At 34.3% G+C, this 21,966-nt stretch overlaps 1 protein-coding gene across 3 annotated transcripts in view; it reads right to left on the bottom strand.

The window, feature by feature from the left end:
* The window catches only part of ATP11B (ATPase phospholipid transporting 11B (putative)), a 114,428-nt gene that overhangs the window by 33,236 nt on the left and 59,226 nt on the right, over positions 1–21,966 (bottom strand). For all 3 annotated transcript variants that reach the window (XM_090274394.1, XM_090274386.1, XM_090274376.1), the window contains exons 12-21: positions 21,155–21,352; positions 15,761–16,000; positions 15,034–15,209; positions 14,534–14,602; positions 13,003–13,076; positions 12,807–12,910; positions 10,487–10,668; positions 4,829–5,032; positions 1,749–1,902; positions 197–299 (exon numbers count right to left, since the gene is read on the bottom strand). In XM_090274394.1, the coding sequence (XP_090130520.1) occupies positions 197–299; positions 1,749–1,902; positions 4,829–5,032; positions 10,487–10,668; positions 12,807–12,910; positions 13,003–13,076; positions 14,534–14,602; positions 15,034–15,209; positions 15,761–16,000; positions 21,155–21,352 (1,504 nt within the window). The remainder of the gene's footprint in view (positions 1–196; positions 300–1,748; positions 1,903–4,828; positions 5,033–10,486; positions 10,669–12,806; positions 12,911–13,002; positions 13,077–14,533; positions 14,603–15,033; positions 15,210–15,760; positions 16,001–21,154; positions 21,353–21,966) is intronic.

Genomic DNA, 21,966 nt, shown 5'->3' with positions numbered 1-21,966 from the left:
TGGAATTAAGATATTCTAAATATTGAATTAATTATAACAGGCTTCTGATGGGGATACACTGAGATGTATTACCATGTTGCATTCAGTTTTCATTTATGCATTTGATGTTGCACTTTAGTGTACAAAAGGAAAATACAAGATCCCCAAATAATTATAGCAATGTTAAAAACTGAGAGGGAAAAAAAAAATCAATCACCTATGCCAACATGTGCTTCTTGTATCATGCTTACATCATTAGCACCATCACCAACAGCCAATGTTATAGGTTTCTCAGGTGATATTTTTATCAGTCTTATTACCTGAAAGACATACAACTAATTAGTTATTTATGATAAAATTTTAACTTTCTTAGATTTATATAAAGTCATTTATCTGCAATGACTGTTAAAGTAGAAAAAAATTAATTTTATATTAGACAATAATATGCTCCGGGGTTCATTTTTTGGCGGGATGTCTCCACTAAGATGTCAGAAATGTCTTTCAGAAATGACATTGGAAAATAGTATTATCTTGGATTTTATTATGAGAAGCAAGAAACTTTAAATATAGCTTAAATTTGTAAAAAGCTTAATAATTGTGTACAAAGTACACTTAACTGACCTTTGACAGGCAAAATTTTTTATTTCTTAAGAAATTACTTTTCATTTGATATGGAAAAAAGATAATTAAAAAAATTTTTTTAAATCAAAATTAAATTCAATGAAATTTATAAAGTCTCCTTTTAATTCTTGAGTGTACTTTTATAAAGAACCTAGGCATGAGCTCTGTTTGGTCTCCAGTTTTAGTCTACACAGATTGGATAGCTATGAATTATAATACAGACATTGTAACAAACTTCCATGGAGCCAAAAAAATTGAATGTCTAATTTATTCAGATTTATATGTGAAACAATCAGTGTTTAGATGTGCATTTCAAAGGATACTGTTTGTGAAGGATACAGTCTAAGACCTCAAATTATAAATTTGGAGTTATAAAAAGTATATGTACAGGCTTTCTCACTTGAATCATAGCTAAAATTTAAATATTTTCTCTGTACAGTTTTATATCAGCAATTGGCTTTTCAACTTCTTACTAAAGTTATATTTATATCACTTAACAGCCATTTCTTCCCCATTTTATTACACATATATTTAGTGATTCCAGGGAGAGAGAAGGGGCAGGGGGAAGGATAAGAAAAAGAGAGAGAAACATCGATGCATGAGAAACAACAACTGGTTGCCTCCAGCATGCACCCCTGAAACTTAAGATATGTGCCCTGACCAAGAATCGAATGCATGTCTTTTCGGTACATGGGAAGACACTCTAATCAACTGAGCTACACCAGCTGGGCCCTAACAGCTACTTGTAACAAAGAGAATGACCACTTCATGAGAATGCAAGGATAAGCAGGGATCCATAGGATCACTGGAAGGTGCATGTGAATTGAAGTCTTACAGGCTACCTCAGTAGGTAAGTAACGAATTAGTGAAACTAGTTATCAGAGTTCAAATCTGTGTCTCAGGAAGATCACACACTGCTACCTATCACAGGCTTTCTAGGTTACTATGAACAGTTGAAACTTTTATATTCATTCTGACAGTTCCAATGGTCTAACGTACATGGTTAAAATTTGTAACATGAGAAATGACTGATTCCTAGTAAGATTCATATACTGCATGCCACCAAATGGAACTAGATAAGGCATTAACCTTAAAGAATACTTTTAGATCTATACATCATTATGGAACTTTTAATAACACAAACACACCTTGGCTTTCTGCAGTGGTGCCATACGACAGCACAATACAGCTGAACAGTTTCTGCAAACATCCATAAATAGTTTTTCATGCTCCCTGAGTGCAAGAGATAGACTGGTCCCATCCACCACCAGCCCATGCTGAATCACATGATCCTCTGTAATTCTAAAACAGAAAATAATTATATCCTCTATAATATACTTTAAAGTCATATTATTTACACTCAGTAAACAAACGATTTTTACTGAAAGATGGACCATCCACTTACAGACTTTGTTACAAAACTGAAATGTCAGTGAACAAACTAAATTGTATTACCTTGAAATTAAGATTAAGTAGAACTGAGAATGACTGATATGAATAAAACAGATACTCAATTTTACAATGAACTGATAAAGTATATTTTCTAAATGTGAACTGTAACATATAATCTAAGTATATTCTCCAAAATTGTGAGTATAAAGTCTTACAAAAATAAAAATATTATTATTTTCATTTAGTAAATCCCGATTTTAAAAAATTAAATAAAAAATATTCAGGAAAATTCATGAGCTAAATTATGCATAAGTAGGAAGCAAAGTAATATAGGAATCATCGGTGTTCTTGATATTAACTCCTACAATGGACTGTAACATAAGATAGTACTCTGTGGTGAAACATAGATAATACTCCCCCGTGGGCAACGCTAGTACTACTCAAAGTATGGACTGATTACTGGCAGCTGGGCAAAACCTATTTGTTGCTAGGAAGAGATAAGAAGCTTGCATCAGTATCTAAATTAACTACATTACTGAGTAGGCTATTTCCTTCCACAATCTCTCCCCATTCTCCTTTTGTAGTATGATTTTCTTGAGGAAAGCAGTGCATAGATTTCCATTCTGATGCAAGCTCCTTTATGTTGTTGAAGGCCAGCACTCAAAGTACAAGAACAATACACTACTACGGTTCACCACTAGGTTTACAATATAGCACACACTGCTACTAAGAAATATCCTTCCATTTAAATTTTATTTTCCCCCTAGCTTTATGGAGATATTGACATGCAACACATGTAAGTTTAAGGTGTAACGTGATTTGATACATATATATATATTATGAAATAATTACCATAATAAGGTTAGTTAACACCTCCATCCCCTCATGTAATTGCCTTTTCTGTGTGGTGATAACATTTATGACCTACTTACTCTCAACAATGTTCTAAAATATGATACAGTACTATTAATTACAGTCACCAGCTGTACATTAGATCCCCAGAACTTACTCATCTTATATGAGCTAGAAGTTTGTACCCTTTGACCATCATCTCCTCATTTCCTCACATCCCAGCCCCTGGCAACTACCATTCTACTCTCTAAGTCTGGCTTCTTTAGATTCCACATGTAAGTATTTGTCTTTCTCTGTTTGACTTATTTCACTTAAGATAATGCCCCAAGGTCCAACCATTTAGTCACAAAAGGCAAGATTTTCTTCTTTTTATGGCTGAATAATAAATGTTCTTTTGTACACAGGGGTGGTCAAAAGTAGGTTTACAGTTATGAGTACATGAAAGTTTATTTTTTATGTTTGCCCACCCTTGTATATTAAGTGATTCTGAGGAATTATTTTGTTTTAGGGAGTCCTCTTTGACATTATGGTACTTAAATGTTTAAGCAGCCACAATGATGTTTGAAACGGTCCCAAACTGTAGTGTTAATAATTACTTAGATCAATCAACTTTTGAACTCAAGCAAATAATCCTGAGAATCACCCACAAATAAATTTTTCTTTAACAAAATCCAAAGTCAGTACCACATCAATGCCTGTATAACAAGTATAAATAAAGCAATGAATGTACACTGACAACTGTGGCACTCTTTTCACATTTTTCTGTCTATGCTAGCATCACAAGACTGCAAATGACAGGAATGTGGAGACCCAAATACGTGCATATAAGCAATCCTGAGTCTTATATGGTAGTACTTCTTAATTTACTGTGGAAAAACTAGACTATGTTAAATGGGGGCCCCTAAATAAAGTTAATCTGTGTATTAAAAAAGATTTAGAAGAAAACAGAAATGAATTTAGAGTACAAACATTTATGAAATTATTTTTTAGTAGTAAGAGTACAGACTGATTTTCCAGTTTGGTCATGTGAAATAGATCAGGAGTTCGCGTAAGTTTTTTGTTAAAGGCCAGAAGTCAATATTTAAGTTTTAGGTTTTGTGGGCCAAGAGGCTAAATTGAGGATACTATATGTAGGTACTTATAATAAAAAAGACAAACAAAATTTTCATTAAGTAACAAATGTAGTAATAACTGAGTATAATTTAAAAAATAATACAAGTCTACTAATGAGAAAAATGAAAATCATTTTGGGGGGGAGGAGGGATAACACCGCTTAATTGTGGTTTAATGTGCCCCATCATCAAAATCAATTGCAAATGTCCATATGTTAATGCTGATACTGTAATGAAATTTTACATTTTAACACAACAGAACAATCTGTAATAAGATTTTGTATTTCATTTTTGAATGTCTTTTCAAATAGGTAGCATATTAAAGTGTCACTGAATAATACAATGCTTTGCATCTTATTTGATAAAATAATCAACTTTCCACTGTACTTTAAGTGTCATATTAAAAGTCCATTTTTCTTGTTAAGAGCTGATGAGTAAATACTGATAATTAAAATATAGTAAAATGTCATATGGCAACATGTGTGGCATTCAAGACACTGTTGAGTTATAACTGTGTAACTGTGTCTTGAAGTGTATCAAGCAGCAGTGAGAAAGAAAAAAAAAGTACTGCCTAAGGTCTCTGTTGTAACTGGCTCAAGCCTTCATTGATGGCATGTAAATAAAACAATGTGGCTGTGTTCCAATAAAACTTTATTCACAAAGACACTACAAAGAAAGAAAACTATAGGCCAATAACCCTGATGAACAAAATACTAATTTCATATAGTTTTCACAATATAAAATATAATTTAGGTTTTTTCATCCATCAAATAATGTAAAAATTATTTTCAGCGCATGGGCTATAAAAATCAGGCAGTGGACCATAGTTTGCTTACTCCTCATCTCAATGATCCAGATAATTATATTCTTACCTTCTGGCAAGCTGTCTCAACTGTTCAGCACATTCATTGTCTGATTTCTGGTTTATAAGTTCAAGGATATTCATGGTTCTATGAAAATGTCCACACGATAAACTCACACTAACAGCTGTTTCATGTTTATCTCCAGTAAGTACCCATACTTTGATACCAGCCATTCTCAATGCTTCAATAGTTTCTCGAACTTTATCTTGTAGTCTGAAAATAAAAGAAACAAAGTTAGGAGTTGGATATACTTTTCTGATTGTATTTTAAGTAAGGTAAATTCTAGCATCCTTGACCTAGAAATTGTTATAGTAACATTCAGTTCAATAACATACAGTAATTGAAATATTTTCCCATTAGGGAAGAAACAGAAATAACCAAGTCAGTGATTATCTAGTTAACATAAAAAAACTCTACCTCATATTTTTTTCATCTAAAATGGAATTTTTATTTTTTTATTGTTGTTCTATTACAGTTGTCCCCATTTTCCCCCATTGCTATCCACTGCCCAACCCACGCCCAGCTCCCACAGTCACTTCCCATCCTGTTGTCCATGTCCATGGGTCATTTACATTTGTTCTTTGACTAGATCCTTCCCCTTCTCCGCCCTCCCCCCTGGTCACTGTCAGTCTGTTCTTTGTTTCCACCTCTGCTTCTATTTTGCTTGTTTGTTTGTTAGGTCCCTCTTACTGGTGAGATCATATGGTATTTTTCTTTCGCCTCCAAGCTTATTTCACGTAGCATAATACTCTCCAGTTCCATCCATGGTGTTGAAAAAGGTAGGAATTCCTTCTTTCTTTCTGCTGTGTAGTATTCCATTGTGTAAAGGTTCCAGTTTTTTAATCCACTCATCCACTGAAGGGCGCTTAAGGCTGTTTCCAGAGTTTGGATATTGTTAATAATACTGCTATGAACATATGGGTTCACAGATTCTTTTGAGTTGGTCTTTCAGGATCCTTGGGGTATAATCCCAGCAGTGGAATCGTTGGATCAAAAGGTAGTTCCATTTTTAGTTCTTTAAGGAAATTCCATACTGTTTTCCATAGTGGCTGCACAAGTCTGCATTCCCACCAACAGTGCACTAGGGTTTCCTTTCCTCCACATCCTCGCCAGCACTTGTTGTTTGTTGATTTGTTGATGATGGCCATTCTGACAGGTGTAAAGTGGTATCTCATTGTGGTTTTTATTTGTATCTCTCTGATGGCTAGTGATATTGAACATTCTTTCATATGCCTATGGACCCTGTGTATGTTCTCCTTGGAGAAGTGTCTGTTCAGGTCCTTTGCCCATTTTTTGATTAGACTGTCTGTCTTCCTGGTGTTGGATCGTGTGAGATCTTTATATATTTTGGAGATCAAACCCTTGTCTGAGGTATCATTGGCAAATATGTTTCCCATACAGTTGGTTCCCTTTTTGTCTTGCTAATGTTTTCTTTAGCTAAGCAGAAGCTTTTCAGTTTGATATAGTCCATCTGTTTATTCTTTCATTTATTTCCCTTGCTGTAGGATATATTTGTGAAAATACTGCTGCGTGGGATATCTGAAATTTTACTGTTTATGTTTTCCTCTACAACTTTAATGGTGTCATGGCTTACATTTGTTTTTTATCCATCTTGAGCTTACTCTGGCATATGGTGTAAGTGGTGGTCTAGTTTCATTTTTTGGCAAGTACCAGTCCAGATCTCCCAACACCACTTACTGAAGAAGCTATTTTTACTCCATTTTATGCTCCTGCCCTCTTTGTCAAATATTAATTGACCATAGAGACCTGGGTGCATTTCTGGGCTCTCTATTTTGTTCCACTGATCTATGTGTCTGTTCCTATGCCAGTACCAGACTATCTTGACTACAATGGCTTTGTAATATAGTTTGAAATCAGGTATTGTGATCCCTCCTACTTTGTTCTTCTTTCTCAAGATTTCTGAGAATACTCGGGGTCATTTTTGGTTCCATGTAAATTTTTGAAATATGTCACTGGTATTTTAATAGGGATTGCATTGAATCTATAGATTGCTTGGGGTAGAATGGACATTTTAATGTTGTTAAGCCCTCCAATCCATGAACATGGTGTATGTTTCCATTTATTTGTATCCTATTTAATTTATTTCTTCAGTATTCTGCAGTATTCTAAGTACAGTTCTTTTACCTCCTTGGTTAAGTTTATTTCTAGGTATTTCATTTTTCTTGTTGGCATAGTAAATGGAATTTCCCCCCATAGTTTCTCTTTCTGGTATTTGTTGGTGTACAAAAATGACTTCAATTTCTGAATATTGACTTTGTATCCTGATATTTTGCCATATTTACTTATTATTATTAGGTCGAGCAGTTTTTTGGTGGAGCCTATACAGTTTTCTTTTTTTTTTTTCAGATTTAATGTGTTTTATTGATTAAATTATTACATTTGTGCCAATTTCCCTTCCCTCTGCTCCCCTCCACCCGGTGGCCCCCCTCCCTCCAGCCGTCCCCCCCCTTTAGATTATGTCCATTAGTTGTGCATACAGTTCCTTCCAACCTCTCTCCGTCCATTCCATTCCCTCCTACCTTGATCCCCAATTCCTATATCATCTCCCTCCCTCTCCCCATTCCCCCTCCCTGTTGACCTCCCCCCAATATGCTTCCCGTACCCACAGTTCCTCTTCCACTCTCGTTGCCTATTTAGTTTGCCTTTGTTTCATCTCCCTAGCTTCTGTTTTTTTTTAAACCAGTCCCTTTAACATCTCATATAACAGTGGTTTGGATCTAATGAACTCTTTCAGTTTTATTTTGTCCTGGAAACACTTTCTCTGTCCTTCTATTCTGAATGACAATTTCGCTGGATAGAGTATTCGTGGTTGTAGGTTTTGGATTTTCATTACTTTGAATATTTCTTGCCAGTCTCTTCTTGCCTGTAGGGTTTCCCTTGAGAAGTCAACTGATAGTCTAATTGGGACCCCTTTGTACATAATTCTTTTCTTCTCTCTTGCTGCTTTTAAGATTCTCTCTTTATCTTTAATTTTTGACATTTTGATTATAATGTGTCTTGGAGTGGTTCTCCCTGGGTCCAGTCTCTTGGGAACTCTCCTTGCTTCCTGGACCTGCAGGTCTATTCCCTTCCCCAAGTCTGGGAAGTTCTCCTTTATTATATTTTCACTCAATTTTTCAAGTTCTAGTTCATCTTCCTCATTCTCTGGCAAACCAATGATTCTTATGTTGGGCCTTTTATAGCTGTCCCAGAGGTTTCTGATCCTTTCATTATTGCTTCCCATTTCCTCTCGCTGCACTGGTTGACTGCTTGTTCCTTCTCCATATTCCAGTTTGTTGAAATGAACTCTGGATTTTATTTCCTTTCCTTCTGTCTCGTATGCGGTTTTGTTCCTTTCGTTATGAAAGTTTTTCGCTTCTTTCATATCTTTTTCCTGCTCTTTTGTGAATTCTGTAAGCCACCTGATAACAATGGCCCAGAACTGAGCCTCTGACAGGTTTCCTATCTGTTCATCTGTCAGGTTCTCTATCTGCTGCCTGGTGAGCTGTGCCACCGGTATCTCTATAGTTGCCTGTCTCATTTTGACAGATGCGTTTTGTTTTCTTGGGCTGGCTGTCGGGGGCAGTGCCTGTGTACGCGTCACAAATTAGCGACTGGCGCCTGCCTGTCCGCGACCTATTTCGCAGCCCTGTGGTGCTTTCTTTGGGGGCGGGGGTCCAAGATGGATTCACACAGTTATTCAGCTAGGAGACCGGGATCCGTCCTCCCGCCCCCCTGGGCCTCACTGTTCAAGGCGATGCTGCGGCCGCTCTCCCCAGCTCCGGAGTCGCGCACCGTCAGGGGCTTGGCCACCGGGATTCCTCGCCGGGGTCGCGCACCGCCAGGGGCTTGCGTAGCCGGGACTCCTCGCCGGGGTCGCGCACCGCCAGGGGCTTGCGTAGCCGGGACTCCTCGCCGGGGTCGCGCACCGCCAGGGGTCTGCGCAGCCGGGATTCCTCGATTCCTCGCCACCTGCCGCTCCGCCGCTCCCGGTGCGACCGCAAACAGCACTGCCCTCTTTAACTCTTACCTGCCCAAATGGCACCACTGGTTTATAACTTCATATGTTGGACTTCCGTGTAGTTTTATTTTCTGGAATTTCTAGTTATCCTTTGTTTTGAAGTAGTTGTATTCCTCTATAGTTGTAGAGGGAGACCTAGCGTGTCCGTCTAAGCCTCCATCTTGGCCGGAAGTCCCCTATACAGTTTTCTATGTAGAGTATGTAGAGTATCATGTCATCTGCAGATAATGACAGTTTTACTTCCTCCTTTACAATTTGGATGTCTTTTATTTCTTTTTCTTGTCTGATCACTGTGGCTAGAACTTCCAATACTACGTTAAATAAAACTGGTGGAAGTGGACACTCTTGTCTTGTTTCTGATCTTAGGGGGAAAGTTTTTAGTTTTTGCCTGTTGAGTATGATGTTAGCTGTAGGTTTCCCATATAAGGCCTCATTATGTTGAGGTATATTCTCTCTATTCCCACTTTGCTGAGTGTTTTTATCCTAAATGGGTGCTGTACTTTATCAAATGCTTTTTCAGCATCTACTGATACGATCATGTGACTTTTTTGTCCTTTCATTTTGTTAATATGATGTATTAAATTTATTGATTTGTGAATATTATACCATCCTTGCATCCCTGGGATGAATCCCATCTGATCATGGTGTATGATCTTTTTAATGTTTTTGATGTATCTGGTTTGCCAGTATTTTGTTGAGGATTTTAGCATCTATGTTCATTAGCAATATTTGCCTCTAGTTTTCTTGCTTACAATGTCATATTTTAAGAGTACAGTTTCAAAGCTGATTTTTACAGAACCAAGTATATGGCTACATAAACTATTTTATTAGAAAGGCTTACATTGCAAATTATAGGATTCTTCTTTTTAGTAAGGAAATCTCTCATATCAGCAGTTTAAAAATTAGACTGTGAACAGCCATAGATCTACGAAAAATGTGACAGTATTAACTGGAATTCAATTTAATTCTTAGAAATCAATTTAACTCAAGAAACTAAAATATACACTGAGATTGATTCTGGGAACAAAGACAAAGGATAAATGGACCTCAAGGAATTCATAGGCTAATAGAGAAGAAAATCTTTGAACAAAGAATTATAATATAGTGCCTCAAGGACAACATTGATCTACAAAATACGGACTTCACAAAGTGAGCTTTTTAAGTACTGTTAGAAATAAGGAAAGATCTTACTGGAGTGGGGTAATATCTGAAGTATATTTTATAAATAGGTATTCAAAAATGGGTAGCCTTGCCAAGGAACATAGCCATAAAATAGAATAGTTTCAACTCTAGCCATTGTTCAGAGAACTATGGACAGTTTGGAACTACTGAAGCATAAAGTGAAACGACACAATGGTCGGAGGTGAGGCTTGAGAAATAAGCAAGTGCTTAAGGTCTCTGTATGGCACACACTGAGGAATATCCTAAAATTTAGTTCTATGGGCAAAATTATACATCTTTCATATATTTCAGATACCTGGATAGAAGAAAAATTATACATACTATGAAAAAAGTCTTTAACTATTTTGATTTTAAATATATTAAGTTATTATAGGATGTTGATAAGAGAAATTTATATCAAATTAAAAATGGCTAAAAAATTCTTGCGAGAGAAAAATGATATTATCTATTTATCTGATACTTACCTATCTTCTACTGCAGTAGCTCCAAGTAATATCAGGTCTTTCTCTATGAACTGGAAGACATTTGCCAATTTTTCTTCCCGTTGCTGCAAGGCAGTTCTGGCTTCAAATAGGCGTCTATCTATTACTTCATACTCTTTAGATGTCAGCTGTCTATAGGCCATGCACAGAGTTCTTAGCCCTTTCTGAAACAGAAAAATTAAAGGCAAAAATAAAATGAAAATAACTAATGGGGAATCAATAAGTCACTGAAATAAAACTGAGGACTCCATTACCAAAAACCAGTTACAAATAATTTAAAAAGTACTATCATCTAGTTATAGAAAATAAGTGTCACAAAGTCCTAGTGATCTGAGTCATGGAACACATATTATCATAACTATTTCAATTTGTGGTGAGTTCTAAAAAGATGCTCAAAACAATTAAAGTCACTGAGTTGTAGAATATTTGAGAATAGATAGAATCATAAGATTATTTTATCTGTGGTTATTAAACCTAAAAAGTCAGAAGTTCCATAATGATTCCTTCACAACCATCAAGAGAGGTAGCCTCAGGTTCAACTTTCCTGTTTTAACCATTACAAATCCACTTTACCTACTTCAAAATAATTTTTTTAAGCAAAGGAAACCATAATTTGCTGAGGTTTTATGGTATGACCAATTTGTAATTCAAATAAAGAAGTCTGTAAGGTAGCCATTATCAAACAATACTTTCTAGAGCCACTGAATTATTTTAAAATTGTATCATTATATCTTCACTGGTGAACTGAAATTACACAAAATTTTTAAAAATATATTTGATTTTATGATCCTACTGGGTTCAAATTTTTCTTATGGTGTTAATACTTGAAAGTTAGTATTTAAACCTAAAAGCTTATTTTTTAAAGTTCCATATCTTGCTATCTATTTTCCTCAGAAAAACCCAAATTAAATGTTCTAATAACAGAACTTGGAAAGGTACTATATACTATTTAGCAGATTTCTAAAAAGTGGCATTCCTTGATTTACGAATGACCCACACCTATAAATTATATAACTGTTTCTCAGGGTCTATGAGATTTATTAATATATGAACTTAATTAGTTCATTCTATACCATATATTTATTGAGTGCCAACTATGTGCCAGCACTGTTCTGAATATTGATATAATAGTAAGGTAGAACATTTCTTTGTTCTCATGGATGTTATTATAGTGTGACAGATGAATCAGAGCATCAATAATTAGGGAAAAATTAGGGAGAAATAAGAAAAAAGAAACCGTAAGTAAAAGAGGCAGCTGAGCAGAGATGAGTATATAGCATACATTTACAGAAATGCAGAAATGAGAGCTCATGAGGTCCTAAGACCGAGAGCTTCTTAATAATTTTCCTATTCATATAACGTGCACCTTGTTTCTGATTCTCCTACATTCTTTCATTGAGAGATATAATTCATATACCATAAAATTCATTCCTTTAAAAAGAGTAATTCAGTAGTTTTGTGTCAGAGTTGTGTAATTATTTTTAGTAATTAATTCCAGGACATTTTCATCACACCCAAAAGAATCCCACATCCATCAGCAGACATTACCCTTTTCCTGCTTCCTCCAGACTTTGGCAACCCCTATGAATTTGATTATTTTGGATTTTTCATACAAATGAACTTTGTGGCCTTTTGTGACAAACTCCTTTCACTCAGCGTAATCTTTACAAAGTTCATCCATGTTGTAGGATATACTGGTACTTCATTTCTTTCAATGGCCAAATAATAATCCATTATATGGATATAACACATCGTTTAATCCATTCATCAGTTCATGGGACATTTGGGTGCTTCCATTTTTGGCTATTAGGGGTAATGCTACTGAGAACAGTTGTGTGCGAGTTTTTGTGTAGACATATGTTGTCATTTCTCTTGGGTATATAGCTAGGAGTGGAATTGCTGGGTCACACAGTATACTTCATGTTCTACGAGAAACTGCCAAACCATTTTCTGAAGTGGCTGTATCATCATTTATATTCTCATGCCAATGTATGAGGGTTCCAGTATCTCCACATCCTTGGGATTCCCCTATATTCTTTTAGTAACTCTCCCCTCCTTTTTAATATAGTAATTTGTGTGGTCCTTGCAGCTACAAGTGCCCTGACTATAAGAGGTTCAAAGAGAAGACATATTTTAGTAGGTTAAAGTAAATTTTTAACCAAATAATGTGGAGCCAACACATAATTCTATAATTTTTGATAAATTAATGCAAAAATAAAACTCCAAATCTCTCAAATACACTCATACACGTATGTATTTATATATCTTTCAGAGTTTTTAAATCACAGAAATTTGCACTCACCAAAGCAAATTCATCTACATGAATTCTGGTTTTTTCTATTTCTCCACCTATACATTTAGGGAGAATTGACGATTCAGCTCCTTTAGCAAATAAAAGCTTCTCTCCTAAAAAGAGAAATGAATTATATTACTATTAGATAAATAAAAATTTTAATATTACATAAATAAAAATTCATAAAAGTTTAGGTTGGTTTTACCTGTAGGTGCCTGAACAATTACACTCATTCTCCTACGATCTGAATCAAATTCCAGAATATGAAGCAGTTTGTACCTAATAAAAGAGGTAAAATTTTACTTTTTTGAATAACATTAAGTAAATATTTAGAAAGAATCCCTATAAAAAAATAAAAGTGGTTAATTTGGAATAAGAAATTAAACTCAATTACATTTTCAAAACGACTGATTATAGAAATAGAAGGAAGCAGCATTTATTGAGTACTTACCAAATGCCATGTACTTTATATATCTTATGTCCTTTAATATCTATGAGAGCCAAAGGAGGTAGGTCTTATCTCTTTTTACAAATGAGAAATATTAACTAAGAAATATTAAGCCTTTGAGTGCCATGCATAACTCGAAATTTGGATTAACACGAGAAAAAGTTATATCAATATATAACCTGAGGTACAAAAAAAGCAGAAAACATAAAATATGAATTATTCCATTGTTACTTACATTTATAGCCATCGAAAAAAGATTCGCTGGGAGTGATGCTGGCACTCAAAGAGTTAAATAATTTCCCTAAAGTCAAATAAATTTGTGAGTGGCAGAGCAAGGACTGAAATCCAGGTATGCCCAGTTTCATATTTTTCTCACTAAAAAAGGTGATTCTCAACTCTGGCTTCTGCTCCAACATACATGAGAAATTCAAGACACTCACATGAGTACCAGAGACTCATAGTAGTAATTCTGAACCTGGGACAGAATGTATGTATATAGGTGGGGGAGCAATGCCTCTCTGAGGAGCTGTAGAAGAATTTGTGTAGATGGGCCAGGTATGGATTGAAAAGTATTCTGGATGAATGTATACAATGATGTACATATACAATGCTGAAAAACGAATGATTGGAATGATGGTTTCTAAGTTGACAGAATGAGCTAGACAAGCTCCCACATGAAAATAGCCAAAGAGTAAGCTCCACTTAGCTTGTAAAAGCATAGTTTGAAAATGTACAGCTAGAGTTGAGATGACCTGAATTGATAAAACCATGAAAGAAAGATTGAATGTGGTAAGAATGGTCTAATTTATGTACATAGAAACAAGACAGCTTTTCCTTAATGTTTAAAAGATAAAATCATAGAAAATGTAAGAAAGCTTTTTGTTATTAGAAACTTAGGAAACTCATGACCCCAGGAATGTGTAAAAATAAACATATAAATTCAAGAATGATTAAGCTAAAATACAGATGAAAGATTCAGAATAGAATATTGTTACTACTGTGATGAGATACAATGTAATGATAACATCATTTTAGTGTAGGGTCAGTCCAACTTTTTCTGTAAAGGACCAGATAGTAGGTATTTTAGGCTCTGTATGACATATGTGGTTTCTGTTGCATATTCTTTCTCTCTCTTTTTTTTAAAACAATCCCTTAAAAAGGTACTAGTCTGTAGGCTGTACAAAAATAAGCTATAGGCCAGATTTGGCCTGTGGGCCACAATTTACTTATATCTGTTCTATACTAAATGCTTGATATACAGAAAATTACAATATAGAAAAAAAATTACCGTTCCAGTTTTCCAAGTGTTTTAACTTCCATAGTTTCTTCAGAACTGCCAATAAATACAATGCCCATTCTAGGGATAAAAAGGAGAAAAAAATATAAAATTTAAGGAACGATATTTCATATTTCACAATATGTCATTATAACTGAGCTTGAATTAAAATATTTAAAACATAAGTTTAAGATGTATTTTAAAATATTTCCTTTGAATATGGCATTATTTTTAAGAACTTGAAGGATCAGAGTAGGTACAAAACAATACATACACATATATTCTAACAACTTAATATTATTCATATTTGATAATAACAAAATTTTGAGATTACTTCAAAATATAAGTCTGTTGCAAGCTTAACAAAATTCTCACACATTTCAAATTCTCGTTAAGAATTTAAAATAAAATTCTACCTTTATGTGTTTATGAATTTTGTTTGACAATTTAATATTCTAGTATTTTTACTTAAAAGGTGTTTTTCTGACAATTTGGAAATCAGACTAAACTACCTTGCAGCAGCTTCCACTAGAGCCTTTTCATCTGGTGAAGATGCATAGTATTCCAGCTGGGAGGGTGCAAGGCTGGATTGCCAGGGACCATCACCGATGCCATCAGTCTGAACATTACTAATCTGTACCGTGTGACAGAGACTAACTGTTTTAAAGAAGAGATCGTGTTCTTTAATCTGTAGAGATATAATTAATATTCACACTATAAATATCATTCCCAAATAACATTTAGGAAACCAGAAACAGAATTCTAAAAAATGCAAATAAATACAGTTAATAATTTGGTAAGCTAAGATCTAAAATAACAATGCTACAATCTTAAATTGCCTAAGTAACAGCTGGTTGCTTCTGACTTTAAAGAGTAAAATGTTGCATTTGCTTATGACCTTTCAACTTTTTAGGAGGCACCACCAAGTTGTAAGTTAAAGGTGAACCTCTTTCGTTGAAGAAGTGAGGTCTCAAAAAGTATTAAATAAATTTAAACTCTATTTCCCAGCAAAGTCTTCTTTACTTCAAGGCAGTAAGGACTTTCCTCAACTTAGTTCCATTCAAATACCAAGAGAACTAATGCAAACACATACTAAGTGACAAGTTAAACTGGGTTTTATGACTATAAATTCTCAGTTTTAAATCAAAGGATATACATTTCAAATAGAAATTTCTTGCCACACTAATACAAAGAAAACTATTTCAAATGAAACTCCTCTATTAATTTAAAATTACTTACTAGTTCAGTTTCATTTTCAGTACTGGTTCTAAAAGAACTGGATGTAAGATGGGATAAGTTGTTAAGATGGGATAAATTACTAAGATAACTTAAGCTTCCTTCTGAAGAGTCTGGTGTTGGTCCTTCGGATACAAGTCTACCATTGATTTCTTGGTATTTTATGCCATTAATTGAACATTCCCGAAACTGCATCTCATTTTCTGTTAGTGTGCCAGTTTTATCTGTAAACACATACTCCACCTAGAGATAGAAAACAAAAGAAAACAAACCTTTGTGTTCACAGTCCTATGTTAAACAAAAAAAAGTTAGCCTCTATCTTCTTAAGTCTACTTATTAAAATTGATATGCTGATACTGATTCCTTTAATTCAAGCACAATTAAATAAGTAAAGATGCCATGGAAACAAAACAGAAAATATTTGAAAATGTATAGATTTTGATGTTTGTGGTATCTTTAGAGTTGACTGACAATGTGGTATTATTACTTCTTTTCTATCTGCTGGATAAATTATTTTTTAAAGATTTTATTTGTTTATTTTTAGAGAGAGGGGAAGAGAAAGAGAGAGAAACATCGATGGCTTGCTTCTTGCATGCCCCCCAACTAGGGACCTGGTCCACAAACCAGGCCTGTGCCCTGACTTGGAATCGAACTGGTGATCTTCTGGTTCACAGGCTGGCAGTCAATCCACTGAGCCACACCAGCCAGGGCTGGTAAGATGTTTTTCAGTAGGACTCAGGAATGATCTATGAGCAAGGATGGAAGGGATGCTTAATTAACCTAGAATGTGAAAGGTTATCAGGTCCAAGAGAAATGGTACAGAGCTGGAATCAGGAACACAAAATGATAGCAATACAAAAAGTCAGAGGTGGAAGTTGCCTAAAATAGACAGATAGAGGAAATTCAATCTGAGGTAGGAAACAAACTCAGTAAAAGAGAAATGTTTAAAAACTTATTTTTTAAAGTAGGTGTATAGAATTTATCCTTGGAATGCAAGGTTGGTTCAACATATAAAATTCAATCACTGAAACACACTATAATAAAATGGTACTTGTTCTTTATTCTAATAAAATCATCTCAATATAGAAAAAACACTTGACAAAATCCAATACCCCTTCATGACTAAAAGAAAAAAAAAAGTCACTCAACATATTAATAGAACGGTACTTCTTCAACCTGAAAATATATATCTGCGAAACCCATAGGTAGCATCACATGTAATGGAGAAAGACTTAATGCTTTCCCTCCACGTTCAGAAATCAGACGAAGATCTGCTCTTTCCACTTTTATTCAACATTGTATTGAAGGTTCTAGCCAGGTCAGGCAAGAAAAAAGAAATAAAAAATATTTATTTGGAAAAGAGGTAAAACTATCTCCATTTGCAGATAACATGACCTTACATTTTGTGTTCCTGTTCCTATATAGGTCATGGAATCCACTAAAAAACTACTAGAACTAATAAATGAGTTCAGCAAAATTGCAGAAAAGATCAGTATATAAGGGAGGTAGAGTTAAAGTTGGAACAGAACTGTTTTGACGAAGACATAAAGATACATGAGAAAGTATACCTCAAACTTCCTATTTTTGGAAATAGTGAAGATAAATATAATACTTGAGACATTGGAGTTCGGCTATGGAAAGTAATAATAATAAAAGCCAATAACTGGCCCTGGCCAAGTGGCACAGTTGGTTGGAGTATTGTCCTGTACACCAAAGGGTTGCTGGTTTGGTCAGGGTGAATAGGGGAAGCAAACAATCGATATTTCTCTCTCACATCAATGTTTCTCTCTCTCCCTTTCTCTCGCTGTAAAATGAATGAACATACCCTCAGGTGAGGATTAAAACAAACAAAAAAAGCCAATAACTGCACAACACTCACTGTTTCCCAAGCACTGCTAAGTGCTCTAACTCCTCCTATCAACTCCATGAGGTGAGTATTATTATTATGTACATTTTAGAGGAGAAAACTAAGGGAGAGTACGGTTAACTTTCATCATGATGTAACTAGCAACTGGTGAAACTGGAAATAAAAGATAACATATTTTATCTTTGTTATGTGATATTAAAGGTTGGCCAGTACCTATAGCAAATGTTGAACTGTAATTTAAAGATAGATATTAAAAGATATCACTTACATAAATTAATAAAAACAACTTTTAGACAAGGAAGAATGAGACAGTGGTTTTAAACAAATAACAATCGGAAGATGATTAAGATAGAAATATATCAGCCATAGAAGATTCTTTAGAATTAAAATTACAGTAGAAATAAATTTTGATTAAAGAATATATAAAATCAAGTGTTTAATCTTTTAACTTTGGCGATGAAGAGGTCACCATACACCTTCATTAAGAGTTATTTCTTTGATAGGAAAGAAATGAAAGGACACAGAAGAATGTAAAATAAAGTAGATTTCATAGTAATACAGTAAACATATATGAAATACTTGCAGGCTTAAAGGTAAAAGGAGAGGCTGAAAAAATTAAAGAAAGTTACTTATCACTTAAAGTTTTTTAAAACAGAAAGCAGATATGGGTATGCATACACAGTGTGAGATTCCAGAAGAACAATATTCTATCATGAAGGAAAGAGAAGGAGGAGAAAATTGGGATTGAAAGGTCAAAACTGTGTTCAGTAAAAATCAGATTGTGTTTTTAGGTCTTGAATATGTGATACATAATTAAAGACATGACATGAATTAATATTCAGCATGAATTATTAAAGCCTCCTAAATGCTAGTAAAAAAAATGGATCAAATTATGGTTAAAAATGGCACAATGAACAAATAAAGTCACCTCTGTTCCTCTTGAAACTTCACCAAAACAAAAAAAAAGGATTAAAAAAACAAACAAAACAAAAATAATCGTAAAAAAGACAAGAAGAAAAGGGAGACTTGACAAGTCTAGAAGATGGAAAGCCGAATGAGTGGTGATTCAGCAGAACTTAGAATATGAAACCTAAGTAATGGGGGAAAGTCTTTCCCAGAAACCCTCTGGAAGTAGATGTACCAACCTCCACTGAATGTGGGAGTACAGGATGAGGCTGAAAATGGAAGTTATCAGGTATAGTTAGAACCCTGAAATTCCTTCATAATTTACAAACTGGACACTGCCTCTCATCCATCAGTGCAACAGCTGGAAGGTTTAATTCCCTAAGGAGGCTGAACCAGAGAGAATCTGAACTCTATGGGAAGCTGAAAACTGGGGAGGCAGTCTGCTAAAAACAAGATTTTTACTGGCTGGCTCCAACAATCATAAGCAGTGGAAATGCTATCTGCAGTAATTCTCTGAGGAAACTGAGGAAAGAACAGTAATGATATTTGGGGATACCTCCCAAAACAGTTGGGCTGCCAGGCTTTTCTAGGGAAACTTTTACACTTATAAAGAAAACCAAAGATTGGCATTATTTGAGGATCACCCCTTAAATAAAAGATAGTCTAAAACAAATTACAGTCAGTTCTGCTATAACACTGCCTTGAAAATATAAATTTATTACAATGAGATTATAAGAAAACAATTTAAGCATCTGAATTTTGCATTTCGTTGTGCACCATTCCATCTGTAAGAAAACTAGGTGAATGCAGAAAACTTCTGCATCCAAGCAGAGTAGGAATATGTACATGAAATGTATAAACCATTTACCCCAGGTCAGCATATGTTATGAGCCACACCCATCGACATGTGGTGTTACTACTTTCCTTCTATTTTCAGACAACCTTCCTTCCAATACTTCACAAAAACACACAGGAGATGGCTACTTTCACAAATAATTGTCAGATCTTTTTCAAGATAAAGCACCATTTTTATTTACTGTAGTATTTATGTATTTCTTAACAATTTAGCAAGTGATGTTTTTATTAGGTTCCCCTCTTTGTATTTTAAATATGTTACAAAATATTTGTTGTACCCCTAAATCCCATTTTCCCTTAAGCCCTGTGGTTTTTACTAAGTGTTTTGCCTAGTGCATGAATGTCAGGAATGCATGTGTCCTATTATATAGCAGGACTGACTGTACTGAAAAAGGAATTAGGAGCCAAAAGAAAATGCAGGGAGCACAAGACTTTAAATAAACTGTCATTAACATCCTCAGAAAGCTAAAACAATAGATTACATTCAAGAAACAGGAGTAAAATGCAATTAAAATAAGACTAATTAGATATACTGAAATATTAGAAATTAAATATATACAACAAAAATATACCAAAAGATAGGTAGACGATAGATTTAATGAATTCTCCCAGAAACACTATAAAAATAAACAAGTAAATGAAAATTGAAAGTCAGAATTAAAGAATCAAGATAAATGATCTGATAATTCAAATTAAAAAAACCACAAACATAAAAAGACATGTGATCAAAGAATACAGGAAAATTACCAGAATTGAAGGACATGTGTTTCCAGACAGAAAGGGCTCAGAGTTCACTGCACAATAAAAGAAAGCAAAGAACAGACAAGACACAACAACAGAAAACCCTCACACTGAGGTTTATCATCATAAAATTTCAGAATCACCGCATAAAGAAAAGATCCTAAATACTTTCAGAGATAAAAGAACAGATCACACATAAAGAACTGGGATTCAGAATGGCACTAGATTTCTCAACAACATTGGGAGCTAGAAAAAACATGTTTTTGAGATTTTGAGGGAAAACAATTTCCCACCTGAAATACATTACCCAGCTAACTACTTAATCAAGTGTAGAAAAGGAATAAAGAAGTTTTCAGACAAAGTCTCAAAATATTTTTCTATAATAGGCCCAGAAAGAAGTTCAAATATAAAACAAAAATAAAAGCTTCCAAAAACGCTGCCACCAAAAACGAGAAAGAGAATCCTAGATTACCTAATGTGTCTGAATACGTAGAGGTTTCATATAGTCATCAAAGAATTGTTTGTGGTATATGAAAATTAAGCAAATGAAAAAAGAGCAATTAGCTCTAGGGATAATAAAATGCATTAAGAAAATAATAGCATTACAGAGCACACATAAAGAATGAGAAATTAGTGAGCAATACTAAAAGTCAAAATAATGCCAATAAATGAATATTTATTAAATCCCAAATTGTGATACAACAATATTGGGGAGTCTATAGGGAGGCAAAATGGTTATGTGGCAGGGTATGTGTTTGAAAGAAGTAGTGTAAGAGTTCTGTCCTTATGTTCCATAGTAAATAATGTCAAAAACGTAAAAATCAAGAAAGAATACTATATAGGAATATGGTACCAGATAATGGAAAAAACAGCTTTAGAATTTTTTTAAATGGCTAACAAAATTAAGTGTGGAACAAAGTAGGGCTATTTTTTGGTATAAGCCTTCTAGTATTTTTTATTAGTTTTTTGTACATGTATTGTTTTGATAAAAATAACAATTCAGAAAAGCAAATTAAAGGATCATTTACCTGCCCAAGCTCTTCATTCAAATCAGAAGTATTGACTTGAGCTTTCTGATCTGATTCTTCATGATAGAGATCAAGGTCCCAGCCAATAAAAAATGAGCCAAGAAATTTCTGCATTTCTACTGTCACATATAATGAAATTGGAATGATGAAATTGTAGAGTACCAAAAAGGCAAGGAAGTCTGAAATAAATCTCAGAATCTAGAGGAAAAACATGATCGTCCGATAAGTGAAAATATGAGAGTATCTTTAGCATTATGTACAGCAGAAAATTATCAGAAAGTTGCATGTCTAAACAGACCATTAACTATATGTTGAAGCAGAACAGTCTCATGAATTAAAATTCATTTACTGAATTCTTTTTTAACATATTTCCTTGGTAGTTTTATTGCTCATTAGAATAAAGTAAAAGAGGGGAAAAAAGGTTAAATTCAAATTACTTAATTTCTTACTTTTCAGAAGTTACCAAAAAGCCTCATGTGCCTGAAACTGCTTCTGGCAAAATTTTAACTATAACCTCTGGAATATGCTTACCATTCTACTTCAACTCTTCAAAATTACAGATAACTAAAAACTGTAATTTTTAAATATTATAAAATAATTGCCAGGCTAGAACTGCTAGAATTTAAAACCCTTAAAATTTTACATTATATAGGAATATCCTACTTCAATGGCATAGCAGTATCACATTTTAACATGCAGTCTGTGAAAGGAACTGAAAATATGCTCCTGTGATTATCTGCTCCTGTGGTCTCTTGAGATCCAAATTTGTATTTCAATCTAAAGTGAAATTTGAAGAACAATTATTTCCAAAA

Source organism: Furipterus horrens, unplaced genomic scaffold (assembly GCF_987537825.1).
Source record: "Furipterus horrens unplaced genomic scaffold, mFurHor1.1.pri manual_scaffold_1, whole genome shotgun sequence".
In the NCBI taxonomy this organism is placed as follows: domain Eukaryota; kingdom Metazoa; phylum Chordata; class Mammalia; order Chiroptera; family Furipteridae; genus Furipterus; species Furipterus horrens.
The sequence above is the reverse complement of the archived record's forward strand: the minus strand, read 5'-3'. Positions and strand labels throughout refer to the sequence as shown.